General features: G+C 45.3%; 1 protein-coding gene across 4 annotated transcripts in view; it reads right to left on the bottom strand.

Moving 5' to 3' along the window:
• Positions 1–24532, bottom strand: part of DOCK4 (dedicator of cytokinesis 4) — a 2129281-nt gene that overhangs the window by 357042 nt on the left and 1747707 nt on the right. For all 4 annotated transcript variants that reach the window (XM_069627915.1, XM_069627916.1, XM_069627917.1 and 1 more), the window contains 2 exons: positions 20825–20973; positions 6675–6761 (listed from right to left, as the gene is read on the bottom strand). In XM_069627915.1, coding sequence (XP_069484016.1) covers positions 6675–6761; positions 20825–20973 — 236 coding nt within the window. The remainder of the gene's footprint in view (positions 1–6674; positions 6762–20824; positions 20974–24532) is intronic.

Here is a 24532-nt window from a genome sequence, read left to right as displayed (position 1 = left end):
AACGCTACCGCTCGGAGTTGTCTGACGTGTGTTGCCAGAGTTCGCTCGGTGTTATGCTCACCTGGTTCCCAGGGGGGCATCGACCGGAACTGGGCCGCTGTTATTTCCACCAGCGTGACGTGTAGCGCCGAGATGACTGACTGGACTGGCCCGCTCAGCCTAGTTTGTCTGGCTCGCAAGAATATTCTTCTGCAAAGGAGAAGAGGAATTAACCACCCGTGGAATTGAGTGACAACCCACCTTCCCCACTCCCGTTGTCTTCCCACTGATCACTCTCGATGTCCCCTCCTTAGTCTCACCTGATGGTTTGGAAGGATGAGCTCTCCATCCTGCGTCGACCGCAGGGGCGCGTTGATGACCAGTTACTTCACTGGCGTAGAGGAATTGGTGAGTTCCAGTATTGACTCTAAAGTCCAATTGTTCATAAGAGTTCAAATGTCTGCTCTTCACTCTGTCCGATTCCTTGCAGGTTGCCGATTAAACCACTCGAAGATTTCCAAATGGCACTCAGTAAGATTCAGGTAAGTCTATTGTGTTTTTCCCCTTAGGGGCCGGGGTACGGCGATGAAGCAGAGTTGACTGTGCCGACCCGAGATGAGGTGAGACCCCCGTGGTAAATCAGGTAAGTTTTGTGGGGGGTAACTGGTATTGTCCTTGCTTTCTCCCCTTAGGGGCCGGGGTTCGGCGATGAAGCAGAGTTGACTGCGCCGACCCGAAATGAGGTGAGTACCTCCCGTGGTAAATCAGGTAAGTCCTTGGGGGTAGCTTGTATGGCCTTAGAGAGTCCCCTTGCTCACCTTGCTGTCTTTGTCTCCTTAGGTGTCGGAGGGCGGCCGCGAGATGGAGAGAGCGTGATGGAATGCTGAAGTACCGCCAAGCAGGTGAGTTGAGCGCGGCGCCGTAGAAATGCGAAGCGATGCTTCAAAGACTTCTGTCTTTCAGTTCCTTGGCAAAATGGATCAGGATTCAGGTAAGGATTTAAGTTAAAACTCCTGTTCTAACCTTTATCCTTTTTGTCTTCTTGTTTCAGGAGTCCCAGGACTGAAGCGGGCGTGGCTGAAGACTGGAGCTGCTGAAAACACGGTGAGCGTTACGCTGCAGCAAGCAGAATAATGCGAAGCACGTGTGGCTGTCCGGGCGTGGTTTAAATAGCCTTGGAAGAAGATCCAGGTAAGTATTCTTCCACAGCCCCACCCAAGTAACAAAATAGTCCCTTCAGTAAAATAGTCCCTCCTAAGCCTCATTTGGCTTGAGTCTTCATGCAGCATGGTCTGCCTCAGGTGAGTATGCAGCATGGTCTGCTTCAGGTAAGTTATCAATAATGAGCCTTGCGCCCATGGCGCCAGGACTGACTTTATCTTTATGAGCCTGGCGCCATAGGCGCCAGGACTGCACCCAAACAGCCCCTAACTGGGGCTTTTGGGCATGCTCCAAGTGGCATGATGCCTGCTTCGGGGGCTGCTGGGCCTGGTCTGGTCTTCCGGGGGCAGGCATCATGACACTCGGGGCTTCCTTCCGAGTCCAGTTTCCCGATTCCTTGAATCCACTTCCTTTCCTTTCCTCGAACTTACCTTCTAGCCTCTTCCTGGATCCTCACCTGAGCTTGGGTCACAGCGTGCCGTGCCTCCGAGCTCGGACATTGTTTCCTTCCTGGTTTCCGGTCCTGGACATCTGAACGCCTCCTGGTGTAGGACTGCTAACCTCACGCTGGAACCCGAAGACCAGCACACGGGTCTATACAAGTCCCAGACCATGCGAAAGAAATCACCCAAGAAGGTTGCAAGCAAGGAAAAACAGGTGAGAAGGGGAGAGACTTGTGACAGTTATAGGTCTGGTAAAACCCAGGCAACAAAGTAATTTTTCAAATTGCAGTAGTAGTTGGGTTATTTATCCTATCTGGTGCCCTTGTAACAAAATCTATATAGGGGAAACCGAAAGAAAGGTGAAAACAACTATCATGAAACATAAAAGCTGTATTAGTAACTCTATAATGACAGCCCCTATGGTGGGCCACTTTACAAGCGCTGGAAATACCTGTGATGATTTGAGAAGAACAATCCTGACTAAACTTAATTCAGAACATAATAAAATAGGATTATCATGGTTGGAAAAGGGTTTGATTTTTTTAACCAGAAGTTATTAACTTGGGTTAAAGGAAAGTATGGATTGGCACTCAATTAATTGAACGTTGCTGATTACAGGAGCTATGATTATCAATACTGCGTCGCCATCGACGTGTAGGAATGTGCGTTCATGCTGCCAAATATAGAGTCATAAGAATTGACGATGTGGTATGAGCGTCTAGTTATACATTACTACTTGACTAGGTTAAAATGGCCCCCTGCTTTACGCAACTAAGGCTAAGTGCCTGAACCCTGGTGATGCCTGGGGGCTGATGGTTTATATCAGCGATCATATGGCACACAGTGCTTAGCATTTGTGTTGGCCATACGGATGGAGTGGATTTTGAGTTCACAGAAGTAGTAAAAGGTAAACCAAGACGGTTCCACTACCATTTGATGTTAACGATTATTTTAGTGACAACCGTCAATGAAACAAGGCATTTGCCATGTTTGTTGTCCACGGCTACTAACACATATCAAGGGGCAGATATCAATATTTTAACATATAGCGGGCGCTATTATGTGCAGTGGGTTGGGTCAGTCAACAGATGTAATAAAGCTATTCTAGTCTACCTACAGCTCTGAACGAACCTCACATCCAATGTTGGAATACAAAATAAAACAGAAAAGTTCTGTTCTATAACATCTGCGCTACTGAATATGAGATAAAAAGTAAGTTCACTGATTTAAAGAGATGGTCTAGTAAAAAATTTTATTTAAAAAATAGATAGGCAACATAAAAAAAAAAAAAATACTAGCATTCTCCGTTTTAAAACTTCCTATGTAAAATTTTGAGCTATTCAAGCTCAAAATTCGCAAAAGCAAGCACATGGGCGCATCCATTTTGTGAAATGGAGGCCCTCCTGTGCTGGCTTTTGCTTTGCGGCACTAATGACTAACTCCAGCAGCTAGTGCTTATTTAAAAAAAAATAAATAAATAGCACTTACCGAGATTCAGCTGCAGCTTTCCTGCTCTGGTCTCCGGTCCCCGTCCTCCGCCTACAGCACTAATGAAGGGAAAGCCACCCAGCGGTAGCCTTTGTTTACTACAGCTGGCTGGCTTTTCCTTCATTAGTGCCGCAAAAGCAAAAGCCAGCACAGGAGGGCTTCCATTTCACAAAATGGATGCGCCCATGTGCTTGCTTTTGCGAATTTTGAGCTTGAATAGCTCAAAATTTTACATAGGAAGTTGTAAAACGGAGAATGCTAGTATTTTTTTTTTATGTTGCCTATCTATTTTTTAAATAACATTTTTTACTAGACCATCCCTTTAAGTCGAGTAGTCTTGTTGTGAGACAGCATGACTGTGTCTGCAATAATGGTCGACTTATGATACTCTGGAGTTTTCCCCTCCGTTCTCAAACACTCTCTGGTGCGCCCACTACCCAAAAACCTTCTGCCGACCCTTCTGTCCCAGAAAACTATCACCCTATTTCTATCACTCCTTTCCTGGGCAAACTAGTGGAGAAGTTGGCTATCTCTCAGCTTACTCCCCAAACTGAGTCGGTTGGTTGTCTCCACGAACATCAGTCTGGCTTCAGAGCATCCAGAGGCATGGAAACTGCTCTCTTGAACACCCGTGAAGACCTGCTCTCAAATCGTGACGCTAACTCTCCTTTTGTCCTCAATCTCCTTGACCTCTCCTCCACATTCAACACAGTGAACCATAACACCCTGATCAATCGTCTCCATGTTACCCTGGGCATCACCGATCAGGCCCTTGCATGGCTTACCTCCTTTCTCTCCAACCATCCATACCAGGTGGAACTAGGGCCCTTTCTCTCCGCTATCACTCTATCTACTTGCGGGGTCCCTCAGTGATCTAACCTATCCCTCTGTTTCTTCAATATCTAAATGGCCGCCTTGGCCCACTTGATCTCTTCCTTCACTTCCAACTTTCAGTGTTATGCAGATGAAACTCAGCTCTCCTTCAAGCAAACCTCAGCTTCTTCTTCTTCCTCGTTCATTCATGACTGTCTGTCCGCAATTCCATCCTGGTGTGCAGCTAACGACCTCTGCCTTAATGCCAGTAAGAGAGAGATTGTTCTCATTGGGACCCCTGCTCCCATTTTCCCACTCTTACTCTCACCAGCCTCCCTTGGCCTGCACCCTCACCCACAAGTGAGGCAAAAAACCCTGGGGGCTATCTTCAATTCCACTCTGTCCTTCTCCTCACACATATCAGATATATTCAGAAAATCTCACTACCAGCTGCACCTCCTCTGAGGTCTCCGACCTTTTCTCACTTTCCCTAGAGACTCATTTGTCTTCAGAGCTCTAGTTCTCTCTATACTTGACTACTGTAACTGTCTCTTTCTCAATCTCCATTCTCCTACACTCAGACCTTCACAACTCATCCAGAACAGAACTGCAAGACTTATCCTTGGCCTCAAGCCCAGGGACCGCATCTCTCCAGCACTGAAATCCCTCCACTGGCTCTCCGTGGCTGGAAGGATCAAGTACAAGAGGTTCTGCATAGTTCACACAGCCTTCTGGGGCTGGGGCCCCCACTACTTACAACACACTGTTCCCAAATATACCCCCTCTAGAGCACTCCGCTCATCCTCCCCCAACTCTCTGAGAGTAAGCTGTTTTTTCCAAACAGAAACTTGGCGGTAGATCCTTATCCTCTGCAGAGGCCACCCTCTGGAACAGTCTCCCTGCCTCTCTCCGTCTCAAGCCGGATCCCCTTAAATTCCGGAAACTCCTCAAGACCTTCCTCTTCTCCTCTGCCTTCTCTCTACCTCTCCCCTGCTAACCTCCGCTTTCTACCTGCTATCCCCTTCTTCTGTTCAGCTTGCTGATTGGTCACCTGGCTCCCCCTCAGAACCTTACAGGTCCCAGGCACCCACACCAATCCCTGCACTTTCCTCCGGGCTCCTGCACTACTTGCAGCATTACGCACTTCCCTAAGAGATAACCCTCTGCCCTAACACGGCCCTCCTGGACCAGGCCCAATTCCCTTCGCCCATCACTCGCACTTCCTGTCTGGCACTTACACAATCTGAATGCACCTTACCCAGTAAGCTTGTTGTCTGTCTGTTCCTTTGTCTCCCCTTGCCCCCCCTCTGAAACACTTGTGTTAGTGGCACATTATATAGGCACAATAACCTGCTCATATCCCCTCTTATCCTAACTGCTGGTCATGCACTTGCATTGTCAGTTTGTTATGCTTGTAACACCCCCCCCAGCCTCCCCACCTGCCCTGCCCTGCCCCCCAACTACCTGGTAACTCACTTTAATTAGCATAAATGTCATCAGGTCTAGTATGCTTATTATTATTGTAGCTCATTCTGAAATGTCCATGGCCTTATGGATCATTGTATCCCATGTACCCCTAGTTTTGTGTTTAAGCGCTTTTTAAATAAACAATACAATACAATAAAATACAATACTCTGAGTGTTAGCGACATTGGAACTACTTAGTGTATCTCGTTAATGTGCCATAAAGTTTCAGATGACCTTTAACGTGCAAGGACAAACATCATTTGACTCACCAGATTCATACTGTCACCTAACAAATTAACCGACACTCAATTATACAAGTAAGTGTGGGACACTATTTGTGTTAAACACAGAGGTCGTTTGATCAATGCCTGCTTATTAGCTCTGTACGCCTGGCATCAGTTAACACTTTAACCAACCAGGTGTGCTCTAGCTTGTGTTTTCTTAGGAGATATACATAAAGTGCTAACTCTTCACTGCTTACAAGATTTATCATCCCATTAACGGCCTGAGGTAAGAGTTTGTTATAGACTATAATGTTAGATCTATATACTTCTGGCTTGTTGTGCAATATGAACAGCGTCATTAATATCTGTTTTTGAGTGTTTTCATGATACAGGAAGTTGCGATTTGCAATTCCAGACTAGTTGGTCTGTAACTTACGGAGATCACTATACACAACTGAAAATAGAGTTGCTGTTGACAACAAAGATGGCTTTTTGCTCCCGAAGAATTTCTCGATATTTTGTATATATTGAGAGTAAAGAAACATGTTGGGTTGTTAATCTACACACCTATTGTGAAGGAGTGTACCACCATGATCTAATTGTTTTATAAATACTGTGCAGATCAAGTGTTAGTACGAGCAAGTTAGAGTCTAGTTGCACATGTCACTTTATATACACATTTTTTAACTTGCCTAGATTCCACGAGAACGTTTTTAAGGCTGCATTGAATATGCTAATAAATTGTATTTTTCTATGAAAATTGGTAATAATGAACACTGGTTTACACACACATGCTCGAGGTCTGTTGGTTTAGAGTTGTCTTTAATGTCACCAGGGATGACCTTGTAGCATTATACCCTGGAGTCCCTCCTTTTCTTCTAAGAACAACAACATTGATTTGCTACATTTTTAGCACTGATGTAATTTATTTCATACGTGGCCTTATGTGTCACTCATTTTCACAAAACGCAAAGAACCTAAATCTGTCATAAGTGTCAGATATTTATTTTAATACTCTCTGTGCTACGCTCGCAAATCTATCGACGCAATGTAAAATAAGGCAACAAAAGGCAAATAACTGTGCACAAAGCTACATTACCCTCATCTTGCTGAGATTTCTGTAGTCGTAGTAGCTTTCGTATTGTTCTGCAAGTTTTCGGCACAGAATAATTCCATTTTCCCAGCACTGTAAGAAAAAAGCGTGATAAATGAGCACACAAATGAATATTTCAAATTGCATTACTTCCAAACAACCTCATTTCTACTATAATAATTTGCTGATTACACATGCTTTATGAAGTACATTGCACTAGATTCAATTTCATGCCGTATTGGTAATATATAGTTTTCATTGTCATTTGAATAGTCCTTCTGTTGTACCTTTGGAATAGGAGCAAAAACATCCTCGCAAGGGCCTGCAACCTTTGGCTCTCCAGATGTTTTAGACTACAACCTCCATTAGCCATCGTCCACATAGTAAGTGGTGGGAGATCCTGGGAGTCAACATTCAAAACATATGGAGACGCACAGGTGGCTGATCCCTGAAACAGTAAAATTAAAGCTGTACCTTACAACCTGTCACATATGTCTAATACCAGCCATAGGCACTCCACAAAGCACATGGTTTCAAATTGTACCACAGAGTACTGATTCAGGAAGTACCTCTCTTCCATATGCGTGTTGTCCCCTGATTCTATGACAATACAGGAGGCAAGCATTATGCTTCTCTTTCTGTTTAACTCAAGCAACAACCTTGAAAACATCTGAACTGTGTATTATTCATTAAACTACATTTCCCTTAACCCAAGTAAAATGTCGGTAGTCCATAACAACCAATGACAATGAACTACCAATCACAAAGCTTTCCATCCTAGAAGACCGACCTCTTCCAAGTTCGTCTTCTTTCTTTGCTGCATGAGCAGCAGATAAGCATTCCTTCATTTGGCTAACAGGGTTGCACGCTGTGGAGGCTTTATTTACATGGCTCGTCGAAAGTGGAGGACTTTGACAGAGACGCTCACCTTTTCCATAATAATCTCTGTATGGTCACCCTTCTGGAGTCGCACCGGAACGCACCGCCCAGCTACACCAGCGTCAATCGCGGCCCAAAACCACAGCCCAGAGGTGGCCGGTGTAAGAGCAGGGCCTCATCTCAGTTGCACTGACCCACCACCAAAAAAATATGCCAATTAAGCAAAATCACTAGGGATCGATGATCTTACTAGGAACCAAAGGAATGGTCAGAGGAGGAGAACAAGACACAGGATATATATCCCTTGCAGTCCGTTTCAAAAGATTCCTCTGCTCCCCTGTGGCGGCCCTGATACAAAAAACTGTGGTGGATATGTTCGCTCCTATCCACCTGAGGCTAGAGGAAGTGGAGAGCAACTTGAGAGGAAAACCTCACCCAAGAGTAGGGTTGCAGAATAGGAAATGCATGAGGGGGAGTGAGAGCTCCCGTAAGAGTATGAGGACCTCTATGAGCCCAACCCAGCAGACGAGAAACTAAATCACTGAAAGTACCTTAGAGAAAGTGATTGCAAGCTTCATCAATGCTTTTAGAAGGCTTTAAAAGGCCTATTTCAAAGAAGAAACACCTGACACCAGGCCCTTAAGCCTGGAGGTAGTAGAGAAAGGACAGGACGTAGAGGTCTCGCTTTTATCTGGTCAAGGGACAGATTTGGAGGAGTTGCATGATACGCCAGAACTAAGGTTCGACAGGCCCCAGGAAGGACACCTATAGTTGTGAAGAGACACCTCTAGATGCGTCCACGGGCTTGAAGGTGAGTGAAGATGAACAAATGACTTATTCCATTAATCTTCTTTCTAATGGATGTCCCTACCACAGATTCCTCATCGTAGATATCTTTTTACAGCTTTAGTAGATCTTGGATATTTTCAATAACAGAGGGCACCTCGACCCACGGCAGACTTATGATCGGACATGACATCAGTGTAGGTATAAATAGCTTGCACAGCACCCTATTGCCTTTGTTCAGTTGTGCTTTCCTGGTGCTCAGCCGTATTGGGTAATTCGTTTTTTAAAAAGTCAATACTGATGGAAAAAATCTTGAAAGAAGCTGAAAGAGAGAAAAAGAAAGCAAGCTCTTAATTGAGGGATAGGATGGGAGGGCGGTGAATAATTCATGGGAGGAAGGAATCTATAGAAATTTTTGTGTGTTCTCTCCGAAGCCAGGAAGGATACAAGGGATTGTACACAAGATCCAAACACCACTCAGAAGAGTATTTAGATTGACACTGTACCAGCTTCCTGAGGCCAGAAAGAAATAGTCAAGTTGAAGAAAATGTTAGACCTAGGCATAATCGAAAGATCCTGCAGTGAGTAGTCCTGTGCTCTGGTACTGGTACCAATATTTGACCATAGCTGGTGCATTTGTATCAGTTTTTGAAGATTAAATGAAATATCTCATTTTGATGCATACCCCATGCCATGAATAAATTAACTAGTGGAAAAAGTAGGAGACGCATAGTTCATTTCAACAATGGACTTCACAGAGGGTTATTGGCAGATGTCCCTATGTGCAGATTTTTCCCCTCTCGATTTGAGCACGATGAAGCAGGGCTTCACCTCTATTGTTGACCATGTTGCCCCACTTAAAATATTGAAAACTAGAGGATGGGGAAGAATCCTGCAGATCCCTCACTGAAGCACTGACTAAAGTCTCCTCCCAGGTGGCCAGGGAAAGGCGGATGCTTCCTGATTCCAATCCTGGGTGTGGTGTACTATGGGAGGATCACCTGGGTGGAGACAGGGCCCAGGGCGGTGAGGAGATTCTGTGGGATGAGATGCAGTAGTTTTCTTCTGACAGGGAGATTCTTACCACTATGTCAGAAGAGGTTAAGGCTTATTGTCATTTTAATGTATCCCAACCTCCTATTTAATCTAGGATGGTAAACCATAAGATTGTAACACCAAAACATATTATACCAAAAGAAAGAATCCCTTTGGTCCCTAAAATTAAATGCCCTCCTAAATACCAAGGGTACACTACAAGGGATGGTGGAAATGTTGTCTTCTCTAAATCATCTTCCTCTAACAAAGCCTACACTCCCCCCGCCCCTGTTAACATTACTAAGGGAATTAAATCTACCCTTAACAATACACAAGAAGTAGAAAAACCTAACTTTGATAAAGTAAACTATATGTCCCAGAATCCTATAGGGGCAGAGACAAAGAAGAGGGCTGAAGAAGCATATAGATGTAGATATAGAAGACAGGTAATTAGGCCTAACAGCCTTTGCAAGGGTCAGGTAATTGGCAAAAATGGCATGAAGGAGACACCCAATTGGCGTGGCCAGACCTGACACACACGTGCTGCAGAAGGGTGTGGGTCCCAAGTGTGCCCAAAGCCGTAGTACAAATGAAAGAAGTTGGGAAGGTGAAACAGCCCACAACCGCAGTGTTCCTGGAGCCGGTGAGTGAAGCTCATCGTTCCGGTTCACTCAGAGAACCTTGCCGGTAAGTGTTACCAGCTCTAAAGTAACTCATCTAACAGTAGAAGAGAGTATAAACTGTTTGTATTTGTGAAAAGTATTGGCAACAATGGAAATGTATCAGGCACACTAACAGGGAAAGCTGTATTGTTTGCATAAGAAAAGCATCCCATTTTCCATTGTTGAACTATTACTGTGGTCGCGTGTCCCTAATTAAATCCTAACGTTGACTTTTCACAATTGTTACAAGTACATACATCATCAAAGGAAGGTTGCATGTGTCCAATTGTGAGTTAGGAAGCATCTCCATTATATTACGTGAGCAAACAATCACTTACTGTCCTTTAAGGTTAAAGATATACCTTAAAGAGTGGTTGAATGTGCCTAAATCTGCCTTTCCTTTGAAGACTGAACCTTGTAGTAGTAAGAACAATTATTCTTTAAACCCAGAAGTTGTTGTACTAATGAGAAGAACAAGCATTACCCAAGCCAAGAAGCAAACCCTTTCTATAGCGAAGCAAGTCCTGTTTAGACCTATCCACTTGATATGCAAAGTTGTTAAAGGTCCAGTGTCTTCTGATACAAGTGTGATTTTTATTTTATTAATCTTAGTTTGCATTCAAACTTTTTACATTTATCCATTTCAGACTTTTTACATTTATCCACATCTAAACATTTCTTAATTGTTTGTCTTTCATTACAGCTTGTGTGATATTTTTACCCGAAGTTGGAAGTGTGGCAATTCAGCTCTGGGGTAGCTACTGGAACCAAGAAGGTGTGAATAAAGCTGGTGAAGGGAGCTGGCGCTTGAACAGAAGATTGAGCAAATAATCTGTAATGCTGAGACTGCTGAAGTGGAGAGAAAGTTTGTCTTGAAGCAGAGGCAGGTTATACATGTGGCAGTAAGGTAGAAAGAAGAGGCAAAGAGGCTGCCCTTATCTTGGAGCATAGGAAAGATGAGTGCCTTGCCTACCCGTAGAGGTCGAAGTGTCCTGTCTTTATATGCCTAATAATCCTTAAAGTTGAAGCAGAAATATCAGAACTGTGGTTGTGTATAACACTGTCAGTGGATGTTACACTGAAGTTGGTTGAAGTAGTGGCATACCGTGGAATAAAGGAGTTTGTTCCCATGGTAACAGTAGTAGAAGAGTGGTTGCCAAGGGGAAAGCAACAACCAAAGAAAAACTATCCTGATAATTATACCAAATGCACTGCAGAGGCCATAACCACTTGTACAGTTGTATAAGGAGAAGTTGTTAGTATATTTGTTGAACTGTGGCAAAACAATATTGGAAAAAGGATAAATCAGGATTACCATTGGTGTTATTTTCTTGGCTGCAATTGGAAGTGGATATTTTCAACTGAAAGCTGAAGAACTGTTACCAGTGTATTTTTGTTTTCTGTTTTTTTAAATCAGAAATTGCTTTAGTTGAAATGTCAACTTTTTCAATACAGTGTTACAATATAAGTAATTAAATAATAGCATTTGAGAGACTATATGATTATAAACATAGTGAAAGCATATTAAACATCAAATCGTCTTCAAATGTTATAGAGGCTGCTGGGGAAAGAATTACAGTAATATGGATAAATCAAAGTTAAAATAGCTGTGATTAACTAGAGTAGTGAAATTAGCTGATTACACGTTGATTCAGGCATTACAAAGAATCAGACAAGATGTCATGAAGTTATTTTACCTACTTATTTAACCTACAGGTCTTGAAAGTAAAGAGCACAATTATTCACTTCTATGTCACATTGAATGGTACGGTGGAAATAAAACTATTGTCATGTCTCCCAGTGTTCGTCAGCATCACCCACCAGTCATTCACCACCATCGGAGCTCACGTGACTTTCGTGTCCCTGCACACGAACGGCAGCGATATCCCGCCAAACAAAGGAGACCCGTTCATTACGGCCCGAGGGCTCTTCGCCCCTTTCTTCACTGGCACCTCCCTTGGAGGTTCTCGCACGACTGGCGCTGCCGCTTGGGCACACACAGGACCGTGCGTCACGTGACGAGACATCCACAACGGCCTTCGTCATCATCACGGGTCATGTGACACGGACCCTCACGTCCCCCACGTGATGTGAATCAGGTGACCCTCCAAACAGTTAAAAGAAGCAGGGAAACACGGAAGCACCGCTTCACAGCTGCTTCTTTCACGGACTGCTTTGGCGTTTTGGATACTCTTGACTACTACGATTGCTCGACCACGGAACGTTACACGGATTGTCTCATCTCTGCCCCGGATATCACGTTGCTTTGTCTGCCTTGTTGGAAATCATCCCTGGATTGTTAACCTGCTGGTTTCCATTTCCTCTTACTGGTTTCTTGACTCGGATGTGTTCACTGGACTGCCCACGGATCTCCTCTAGCTGAATTTTATGGTTACCTTTGGCCCTCGACCTCGGAACTGCTTTTTCTGGACTGCTCACGGATTGCCCTACGTATTTGTCTCAGGTGTTTCCATCTTCCCGAATACTGTCAGAGAAACAACCGACCAGTGTATGCTGTACCCCCACTACTCCTCCATATCTCACAGGCCGCCATCTCCCTCACCTTTGGGTAAGCCCCTTTCTGAGCTTCTATCACATGGTATTGTTGTTCATTCCCTGTTTTGATTAACTCTCCATTGCCTTACAGTGGTCAGGGGGTCCTTTGGCGTTTCTGGTTCCTGATCAACGGCATTCTTCACCTGTGACCTCAAGTGCCGCACGGGTAGTGTTTTTTTACTTCTGGCCGTGTGGTGCTTGGGGACGGAGGTAGTACTAATCTGCACGACCACCAAGAGTTGAACAGACTGTGAAGCCTCTCTCCTTTTTGGTCGTCCAGATTATGAATACCTCGGCCGAGGACCCTGTGACCGCTCTAATGCAGGCAGTCGCGGCCCTTAGGACAGACATGGCCGCAGCTACGACTGCCATTCACCATCGCCTTGATGCCCTACAGAGTGCTCGTCACCCTTTACCCGACGACACTGACTTCGGGGACACCCCAGCTCGTGATCCACCATCTTCCACTCCACCCACCACGCCTACACCCTTGGTTCTCCCAACCCCGTTCCCCCTTGCAGCCCCGGAAAGATACCAGGGTGACCCGAGAAAGTATCGTACCTTCCTAAATCAGTGCAAGCTCCATTTCCTATGCCGACCCCAAGCATTCCCAGACTCTGTTACCAAGGCCGCTTTTCTCCTCTCCCACCTGTCGGGTGTAGCAGCCACCTGGGCGAATCCCTTATTGGAGAATGACCACCCGGCACTTTATGATTTTGACCTCCTGATAAACGAGATGGCCAAGGTGTTCGACACTAGATACAAAGCACACTCTCGTGACTTGGAATTGCTCGACCTCACACAGGGCAAACAAACACTCATCTAGTACATCACTCGGTTCAACCAACTCTCTGCGGAAACATCATGGCCGGAGAACAAAAGAGCTATTGTGTTCTACAGGGGCCTCTGTAGTGCAATGAAGGACGCTCTTTCTGTGGTTCCCTCTCTCCCGGCCGTTTTTTCGGACCTGGTGGACCTAGCCCTGCAGGTAGACGCTCGACGCACGGAGCGGAGGGCAGAAGCCGGTCTTTCCATGCAGTCACCTCCCTTGGGGGACACAAAACCCGAACCCATGCAAATAGGGGGAATACGTAGTCCTATAACCCAGGCGGAGCGAGAACGCAGAAGGACAGATAACGCCTGTTTTTACTGCGGTATCAATGGACACTACGTCAAAGAATGCCCCCGTCGCCCAAGAAACAAGAATCCGGGTTTTCCGGAAGCTCGCCCTTGAAACCGGGGGGACGGGCGAGCATTTCTTTGACCCCCACTGAGCCCTCGTTCGTTCCCATTAGACCGATTATTGTCCAGGCTCTATTGAAACCTACCGGGAATTGCATTCACCCAGTGCATATAGTAGTTGATTCAGGAGCCACGGGTTGTTTTATAGACATCGCGCTGGCCCACCACCTCAACTTGCCTCTAATAACAAAGAAAAACCCAGAACCCGTACAAGCGGTGGACGGTACCTCCCTTGCATCTGGCCCAATCAAGCATCAAACTGCTCCTCTAGAAGTGGTGATCCAGGACACCCACAAGGAAACCATGTCCTTCGATCTCATCGCCACACCGCAATTCGGGATCATTCTGGGTATTCCATGGCTTAGGCAACACAACCCGTTGATTAATTGGGGCACTGGACAAGTCTCATTCGAGTCCGAGATCTGCCAGCATTACTGCTTAACAGAACCCGAGATTATCTCCAATCCTGCTAGTGTCCTTGGGGCCTTGGCTGCTTTGCACATGAACGATGGGAACCCTATGGTCACCACACCACATATGGTTGGAGCCGTTCAGGCTGGAATCCCCAGCGAATACCATGACTTCCTGACTGTTTTTGACAAGGCCTCTGCAGAAGGCCTGCCACCTCACAGGCCATATGATTGCCCTATAGATTTGTTCCCTGATGCCGCGATACCAAGGGGCAGGATTTATTCACTATCACAGTCGGAGGAACAGGCCCTAAAAGAATACATCCAACAAGCCCTGCGGTTAGGTCACATCCGACCCTCCAACTCACCGGCTGCCAGTCCTATATTTTTCGTCCCGAAAAAAAGAGGGCGACCTACGTCCCTGTGTGGACTATAGGCGTTTAAACGCCATCACCGTGAAGAACCGTTATCCTATTCCCCTCATCTCCACGTTATTAGACAAGTTAACACATGCGTCCATCTACACCAAACTGGACCTCCGGGGGGCATACAATCTGGTCCGCATGCGTCAGGGGGATGAGTGGAAAACAGCGTCTTGCACCCGACAAGGCCTTTTTGAGTACACTGTAATGCCTTTCGGCTTATGTAATGCCCCAGCCACCTTCCAGCGCTTCGTCAACGAGGTATTCAGTGACATCCTAGACGTGTACGTGGTGGTCTATCTAGATGACATATTGATCTTCTCCCCTACTCTGGGAGACCACATCGTCCACGTTAGGGAAGTCTTGGCTCGCCTAAAAAAAAACGCTTTGTTCGCCAAACCCGAAAAATGCCTATTTCACACCAAGGAGGTCGAATTCCTGGGTTTCCACCTAACGCCTGGGGGTCTATCTATGAACCAGTCAAAGGTTCGTGCCATCACGGATTGGCCTGCTCCAAAGGACCTCAAGCAATTACAATCTTTTCTGGGTTTCGCTAATTTCTATCGGAGATTCATTGCTGGGTTCTCCTCCATAGTGACTCCTCTTACCGCCCTTACCAGTCCACTGGTTCCGTTCTCTTGGAACCCGAAACATCAGTAGGCATTTGAGGAGCTCAAAACCAGATTCGTAACAGCTCCTGTGCTCCAGCATCCCGACCCAGAACTCCCATTCGTGGTGGAGGCGGATGCTTCTTCTTTTGCTTTGGGTGCAGTTCTTTCCCAACCCTGTCCAACCACTGGCCGTCTGCATCCCGTGGCTTTTCACTCACGGAAGCTTACCTCAGCCGAGTCACATTATACTGTTACTGAGAAGGAGATACTGGCCATAAAAGACGCATTGCAAACCTGGCGTCACCACCTCCTGGGGGCCCGATACCAGACCACGATTTACTCCGACCACAAGAACTTGCAGGACCTGGCTATCCTTAAGTGCGTTAACAGCCGACAGGTACGCTGGCACCTGTTCTTCGCAGCTTACGACTTTGTGATTAGGCATAGACCGGGAGCTGTCCATGGGAAGGCCGATGCACTGTCACGTTCTCCAGGGGGGAGTCTCTTCCGTCTTTTCCTGCCACGTTGCTGGAGGGGGGTCATGTCATTTGTGTTTGTACTCCGTCCCCATCCATGCAGTCCACCATCCGTCATTGGGTCTCCCAACATCCACACGCGCTGGCGGAATGGGACCTGGTTCTTCAGGAGGGGTTGCCTTTCATTCAAGACAAGCTATTTCTTCCCACTAGTGACACACGCAACCAGGCACTAGAATGGTCACACGATGCCGCCATCAATGGTCACCCGGGGCAACGTCGCACTCTAGAACTACTAAAACGCTGGTGCTGGTGGCCATCAATAACTACATAAACACATGTTCGGTGTGTGCACAGTGCAAATCACGCAGGGGCCGCCCACTGGGATTACTCCAACCTCTACCGATTCCCCCCAGACCCTGGCACACTGTCTCGATGGACCTCATCACGGACCTACCACGCAGACAGGGTTACGACACTATCTGGGTAGTGGTAGACTCCTATACCAAGATGGCACGCTTTGTACCTTGTATGGGTATACCCTCTGCTCCTACACTGGCCCAGTTGTTCTTTAAATCTGTTTTCTGCCTTTTTGGTCTGCCACAGATCATAATATCAGATTGTGGTACGCAGTTCACGTCCCGTTTCTGGTTAGCCCTGACAAAGCTACTCGGCATTGATGCCCGCTTTTCCTCGGCCTATCATCCGCAAACCGATGGGCAGACTGAGAGGGTGAACCAAGCCCTAGAAAAGTACTTACACTGTTTAACCCTCCAGTACCAAGACACATGGCTTAATTTACTACACCTGGCGGAATTTGCCTATAACAACTCCTTGCACTCCTCCACTGGCTTCTCTCCCTTTTATTCCATGTATGGTCAGCATCCCCGCACCCTTCCATTCCCTGATTTCGCTTCATCCACTACTCCTGCTGCCAATACCTGTGCCCGTGATCTGGTCTCGGTCCATGCGCAAACCCTAGTCCACCTGCTCGAAGCCCAGTTCTCCATGAAATTAGCGGCTGACAGAAAACGGGTGGCGGCTCCCGAGTACCGGGTGGGGAATCGGGTATGGTTGTCCTCCCGCCACCTACACATCCCTGGCTGTCGCAAGCTGCTTCCCCGGTTTGTGGGTCCCTACCGCATTACTAAAGTCCTGAACCCTGTGGCTCTACGGTTGTCTGTCCCTTCCACCTGGCGTATCCATCCGGTTTTCCACACCTCCCTGCTCAAGCCTTGCCTAGGTCCTACCCGTCTCGCTACCCCTCCTGCCCCTGTCTCCTTGTCCTCTCCCGATGTCTTTGAGGTCAGTGCCATTTTGGGCTCCCGCTTTATCCGGGGTCGCTTACACTATCTCGTGGACTGGTTGGGTTACGGTCCTGAGGAACGCTCCTGGGTGCCCTCCGGGGATGTCCGGGCCCATCCGGTTGGTTGGCCAGTTCCATCGTGATCATCCGTCCAGCCCACGGGGACGTGGGCCTTTAGGGGGGGGCTCTGTCATGTCTCCCAGTGTTCGTCAGCATCACCCACCAGTCATTCACCACCATCGGAGCTCACGTGACTTTCGTGTCCCTGCACACGAACGGCAGCGATATCCCGCCAAACAAAGGAGACCCGTTCATTACGGCCCGAGGGCTCTTCGCCCCTTTCTTCACTGGCACCTCCCATGGAGGTTCTCGCACGACTGGCGCTACCGCTTGGGCACACACAGGACCGTGCGTCACGTGAGGAGGCATCCACAACGGCCTTCGTCATCATCACGGGTCATGTGACACGGACCCTCACGTCCCCCACGTGATGTGAATCAGGTGACCCTCCACACAGTTAAAAGAAGCAGGGAAACACGGAAGCACCGCTTCACAGCTGCTTCTTTCACGGACTGCTTTGGCGTTTTGGATACTCTTGACTACTACGATTGCTCGACCACGGAACGTTACACGGATTGTCTCATCTCTGCCCTGGATATCACGTTGCTTTGTCTGCCTTGTTGGAAATCATCCCTGGATTGTTAACCTGCTGGTTTCCATTTCCTCTTACTGGTTTCTTGACTCGGATTTGTTCACTGGACTGCTCACGGATCTCCTCTAGCTGAATTTTATGGTTACTTTTGGCCCTCGACCTCGGAACTGCTTTTTCTGGACTGCTCACGGATTGCCCTACGTATTTGTCTCAGGTGTTTCCATCTTCCCGAATACTGTCAGAGAAACAACCGACCAGTGTATGCTGTACCCCCACTACTCCTCCATATCTCACAGGCCGCCATCTCCCTCACCTTTGGGTAAGCCCCTTTCTGAGCTTCTATCACATGGTATTGTTGTTCATTCCCTGTTTTGATTAACTCTCCATTGCCTTACAGTGGTCAGGGGGTCCTTTGGCGTTTCTGGTTCCTGATCAACGGCATTCTTCACCTGTGACCTCAAGTGCCGCACGGGTAGTGTTTTTTTACTTCTGGCCGTGTGGTGCTTGGGGACGGAGGTAGTACTAATCTGCACGACCACCAAGAGTTGAACAACTATGTTCAGGTGATACCTTTCATCACATTGATTTTAAAAAAATAGGCCTTAAATGGAATTGTTAAAAAATATTTGCCGCTAATAACGTGTCAAAGATTTCCTGAATTCAATTCCGTAATGCTAAAAATGATGAAACAGAAGATAAAATCTGTATAACATTCATAGTTAATTTAGAAGAGGGCTAAAGAGCGGACCTATGATTGAATAATTTTTCATTGCATCAATTATATATGTTGGATTTTTGGTTTGATAACCTTTGTTTTTACTTGGAACTTACAAGAGCTGGTTCAAGACTTTCCTTTTCCATTTGGGAGGTTGACTTTGGACATCCGTGAGGAAGGGATTTACCCAGGACAGGTTAAGGTTATCGAAAATAATGGTTATTTGTTGTTCACTCTTTTATGTGGATTATGATTTCCGTTAAATGTTTTGTTGTTTAGTGTGAGGGCCAGTTTGTTTATGTTAGGACTTATTCCTTTAGCCTTTTGACTAGGTAGGGAATTACCTAACAGAGTAGGACTAGTAAGGATTTATTTGAAACCTCGTTCTTTAATAAAATGTTTAATTTTGAAAAACACATAAGCAGTTGTCTGCCTCGCATTACTGACCCCTTACACATGGTGTTAGAAGTGGGATAGGAATCAGCTGATACAAACTGGGGATCCTATATGTATATGGCAAATTCTGCTCAAACAGAAGCTGAGTCAGAAAAGTGTTGGTTTGAACCTATTAAAACTTCTTCTGCTACTTATACTTCCCGTTAAAGATCTGGTCCTGAAACCTCCCTTCAAGGGGAGTGGAGGAGCTTTGATTCTTCCTCCATCCAAGGAACCAGGGGAATAAGAGAAGTCCCTTGTAATCATTGGCCCTTTAAGATGAATGTTGATATATTTGGGAGTAAAGAGAATAACATAACCTCTCCCAATATATGGTACAGACCTATACCTTTTATAACTGAAAATGGATGTTAAATTCTCTACCAGTGGGTTGGAATCCCCAGAAAGAATGTGTGAATCCCTTCTCTATAACCATTCTAGGATGGGGTTTGTTTTTCAAGCCCAACCAACCAAGCCATTCTTTCCACTAGAAGACATGTGGAGAGTAACACTTATAGGGCCTCATTACGAGTATGGCGGTAAATGGTAAAATTGGAGGTAACTGAGTTGCCTCCAATTTTACCACTATGCCAAATTATGAGTTTTGGATTTGAGTGGAAGATTTACCTCCAGCAAAACCCTGGAGGTAAATCTTGCCACTCAACGCCAAAAAGAATCAGCAGAATTACTGCTGCTGTCATCCTGCAAAAAAAGCCCCATTGGGTCCAATGGACCCAAAATAAATGGGGATTCACACCGCTACCACCAAGTGGCGGTAACAGTAAATCTGTTTGGTGGTATTTCAGGGGATTTTCCTCTGAAATACCTCCAAACTCGTAATTAGGTCCATAATCTTTTCTTTCCCCGTTCTTATCAAGTACCCAGTAGGGACAAAATCATCATTTCACTAAAGCGTATGGTAAACGTTACATCAGGCTCAGCTGTGTTATCGTATGCACATAAGTGGAGAGAGAAAAAAGAGAATGTTAAGGGTGCTACCTCTGATGTTTGATGAGAAAGAAAGAAAAATCGCCATTTTAAATTTGTCACATAAATTAGCACAAGTTAAGAGAGGTGAGCTGGTTGGACTTTTGGTCCATGAAACCCCATGGAACTCCCTGTCCCAGTCTGATATTAGGCAAGAAGATGGAGAGAATCCAGAAAAACAATCTGAAATGAGGGGGTCCCAGAAATGTTTTCACCTGACTCACAGTGGGTAACAGAGAACATTTCTCAATTCAGTTACACGCAGAATGAGTCACGCTTAAGACAGGGAGAAAGCATAACTCCAGAAATCTCCCTAATATCAGAGATTCTTCTCCCTGAGAAAACAGGAAATTGTAATACCCCTGAAACTGTGGTTGTTCCAGTTGATGCTTTAGAAAGTGATGGAACAACTAATAGAGGTCTCTTTAGTGAAGGCTCCAGATGAAGAAAGTCACAACCTTTCTGTCTTACCGTCACCTGTGGAAAACCTTGATACTTTAGAGACAGAGTATTGTGAAGTCTCCCAGTCTAACATTTTTCAGACCTCCTCATTGGGTGATATTTCCACCCCGTCTGATGAAGAGATTATCGAGGTCAGCAAATTCCCTGACAGGTGAGAATGCAGAGGAACGTGTTCTCCAAAAGCATTATGTTTCTCTTGTAGGGAGCATGGTCATAGGGTTAATCTAAAGGCCCCAGAGCGAGTAAGAGAGAAAAGGCGGTTGGCTTTCGGCCTCCACTACTAGCTAGCCAGCGGTTACTGTTCTCTAACGACCACTTTAGAATTTAGGAAAATCTGGGCTAGGCTGAAGGGAGACCCAGGAAAGACAAGTGAGAGAAAGAGAGGGACAATCCGTATTGAAAACCTATTAAAACCTCTAATAAAAACCCTTCAACTGTCTTCGAGAATTGGTGTGCTCTTGAGGCCATCTGTAACACTCCACATTGTAGAAGTTAAAAGTGATAAAAAAATATAGCTTACTTTTCCCCTGTCAAAGTTCTGGATGATTGTCAGATGTAGTAACTCCTTTCGTTGCCACTCCGTCTGCATTGGATAACTGAGGAATTCTCTCAGTGGTCGGTCGGACCACTCCAAAAGCTCATCATACAACAGGAGAGTGTAGGCAGCCTCTGTAAGGTAGTGTGCAAAGGGGAACATCAGCCACATTCAAGAACAAACAGCAGAAAATGACAGTTAAAATAAAAGAACTGAACATTTTTTAAACTAAAGGAAACTTATTTTTTTTATAAAAAAGCTTTTTCTGAACACGAAAACAAAATGCAAACCAAAGAATATATACTTTCAATTACATTAAAAAGCAAGATAGCAGGAGCATAGGAACATTTTTAGCAATCAATCTTCAAATAATAACTTGCCCCTTTCCCGTGAAAATAGGGCAAGAAGTGGTACATTGGCACCCATAGGCAGATGATTTGGTGCCCCTCAACCACATGCCTAGAGGCCATCAGTGCCGATTGAATGCTCTTGCTAACTTTGCAGGTTGCAATGACATAATAGTTAATAATGCAAAAACTAAGATTTACTTTTAAAGCCCCCAGGAAAAATGTGTATACAAATTTTAAATGGTATTTTAAGCAGCAAGCAGTTGACAGCCCCAGTTGTTACGTATTTTGTTTTTTTTCATTGTCTACAAGTGTGAAGAATGTAGGTGCTTTTAAGCAGCTAAAGAACAAAGCTTCCAGTTTTGCTGCCCAAGATGCGATCATAAATTGCAAATATGGGCAATTCTCCCTGCTTCCGGTAGTGGAGTTTTTTTTTAAGTAAACGTTTCTCTGACACTAACTTATGGAGCAGAAACAAGACTTCAATTTCCTGGAATTTGGTGGGACGAGGTAGAGGGAGTCTTTTGGAAGCAGGTACTTAGTCTGCCACAGTGTGTTCCCAATTGTGCCCTTAGGTATAAACTGGGTCTCGTCTCCTTCGAGGCAACGGTTTGTTGGAAAGAGTTGAATCTGCTTTGTAAAATTAGAGGTTCGCTCTGGAATTCGCTCAGTAATCTAAGGGGAAGGAAGTTAAACCATGCTTTTGACAAATGGATAGAGGAATGCACTAATGTTTTGGATGAGATCTGGACCAGCGAAGAGCTGCTAATGGTAAATCGCCTTGAAGTTAAAAGGAAAATATACCTACACGATTGGATTAGAACATCAGAGACAATAAAAAAAATATAAATCCTTGGCCCATATGAACATTTTAGAAAAGCTTCTAAACGCAATCCCTGAATACATAACACATTTTCTAAATGCCCAATGGAGCTAGAATTCCTGAGATTGCTTCTAAATCTGTATCCTACAAACAAAGTTTTGGATGCCAAAAATAGTACTCCTCATTATGATCGTAAATGTTGTTTTTGTGCTGGGTTGAATGAAGTGGAGACCTTCTGCCATCTGATTCTTGAATGTAATGCCCTAGTGGCTCTCCGTTCACAACTCTTCGCTCCCCTGATGAAAGATTATAGAGCTCTGTCCACTGATGATGCAAGGAGTACAATTATGGAATGTCTGCCGAAGTCCAGGGATTTTGCTGCTTTGCACTTTGTAATGAACGGTTTGCCCTATGAAAGCACGGGAGGCAGTATGTCGCGATAATCAGATTATGTTATATTGAGGATACTATGCCTTAACTAAATTGTGTGTGCCACGATAGAGATGGATTTTATTCAACTAACTTAATTATGTGTTCGATTTTTATGCAAGTATGATTATTTGATTATTTTTTATAAGTTTGTACCTGTTTTTGATTTTCCTTTGATATATTGTGTTAAAAGTTCTATTATGAACTAATGAACCTTACATTAAATAACCAAATAAATCATACAGAATACTACAAATCAAAGGGACTCACAAAACAAGAACACAAATAAAGCACTGATTGCGTGAACTTTTAAAAAATACCTGTAGAGTGGAACCATGATAAAGAAGAGTTTTCTACTTTTTAAGTATTAGCAAATGGCACCACAAAAGTTTAAAGGTGTAAAACCAGACACAATGAAATGTGGAAAGGGGGTTGAATAAGGACAGAATATCAAATTACTTACCAGAGGAAATGTTCTTTCTGATGGATGTTCCACCCACGGATTCCTCATCTTGGATATAATTCTGCCTTAGCAGCAGTCTTCGCAAAATGTTCACATACAGGGGATGCGTTGAATGCCCCTCAGAGGTCGTCGGCATCAGGACTGGACATGCCGTCAATATTGATACAAATAACTGGCACTGTGCCCCATAACCTCAGTTTTCTCAGATTCCTCCTCTTATACTCCCAGAACAGTACTTTGTTCCTTGGAGGAGGGAAAGAGAGTGACTCCCTTTACAATTTTCTTACAGCATTTTGTAATACTGCTCTGCCGAATCGGGCATCCTGGCCATATAGGTTATCAAGGCAATAATGCTTAGCAAGCATGTGCAATGATGACAACGTTGCTGCCTGGCATATATCCAAGGTTAGAACTCCTATTAGGAGTGAGGAAGAGGATGAGTCTCTTAGACCTTCCGGGACAAATTGCCTGCCATATTACAGCATTCAGAAATGGGTAATACTATCTATATGGATATAGTTTGTTTACTCATTGACCTTACTACCCTTGGGCCAATATAGCCTACAAATAATTGATCTTCTGGTCTAAAGTGGCTTATTCTCACTATGTAGAAACTCAAAGTCCTTTTTAGGCCTAGCCTATGCAATCTCTCTTCTTTCTTTGAAGTATGAGGAGGGGCTTAAAAGGAAGGACAGTCTTTTTTCCTTGTTAAGTGAAACTGACACTATTTCAGGAAGTAAGGACTGGCAAACCCTCAGTGTAACTTTGTCCTTCGCAAAGATAGTGAAATGTGGCTTGTACGAAACTGTCTGGAGCTCGCTCCGTCTGTGCACTGAGGTGGTTGGAATAAGAAAGGCAGTCTTACAGGAAAGAAGCTTGAGTGGGCAAGAGTGCATCGGTTCAAACAGAGCTCCATTAGAACCATTAAGACTAAATTCAAGACTACGAGAGGGGGTGGGGGCAGGAGAACGTACTAGTCTTTCCAAAAACTGAGCAGAGGCACTGTTTACTAAGAACCCTGGTCAGGTGTTTCTTTAAAAAGAGAGTGCTGCTAGATTTCCTCTTGCCAAAGACACAGAGGCTCTTGCAGCACAAGATAAAACAAGAAAGAGAGTACAGCTGCGATGTTGCATGGTAGAGGATTCAAATCTTTAGCTCTGCACCAGCTGCAAAATTTCTTCCAACGGCATCGGTAAAGAGCAGTTATTGGTGGTCTTCTAGCCGAGAGCAACACCTCAATCATATCCTCAGTGAGCTTCGAATATCTGTACCTCAACCCCTCCGTAGCCATGCATATGTCACACTTAGCCTGAAATCTCACCTGTTTATCTTTCGAAATGTTGGTCTGGAGTTTTTCTTTCTTCCGGAACGGCTCGGGTTTTGTAGAGACACGGTTGCGTGTCCTCCGTCGCCAGTGTGCAGGTGAATTCAGACCGTGGTGAGTATGCGTTAAACTCCAGGAAGGATGAGGAGGAATTCACAGAGTCTCGGGAGGAGGGAGGCCAGGAAGGAACCAGGAACGTACTAAAGGCGGTATGGAAGTTAGCGCTATGGCCGGCAAGGCCCCGGGAAGGAGGAGCGCTAATAAGCAAAGGGAGAGAAGGAGGGCTAGGACACAACCAGGAAGGAAG

This window comes from Ambystoma mexicanum, chromosome 12 (assembly GCF_040938575.1).
Source record: "Ambystoma mexicanum isolate Mex_15411 chromosome 12, UKY_AmexF1_1, whole genome shotgun sequence".
NCBI classification, from domain to species: domain Eukaryota; kingdom Metazoa; phylum Chordata; class Amphibia; order Caudata; family Ambystomatidae; genus Ambystoma; species Ambystoma mexicanum.
Note: the sequence above shows the minus strand (reverse complement) of the source record. Positions and strands in the feature narration are given on the sequence as shown.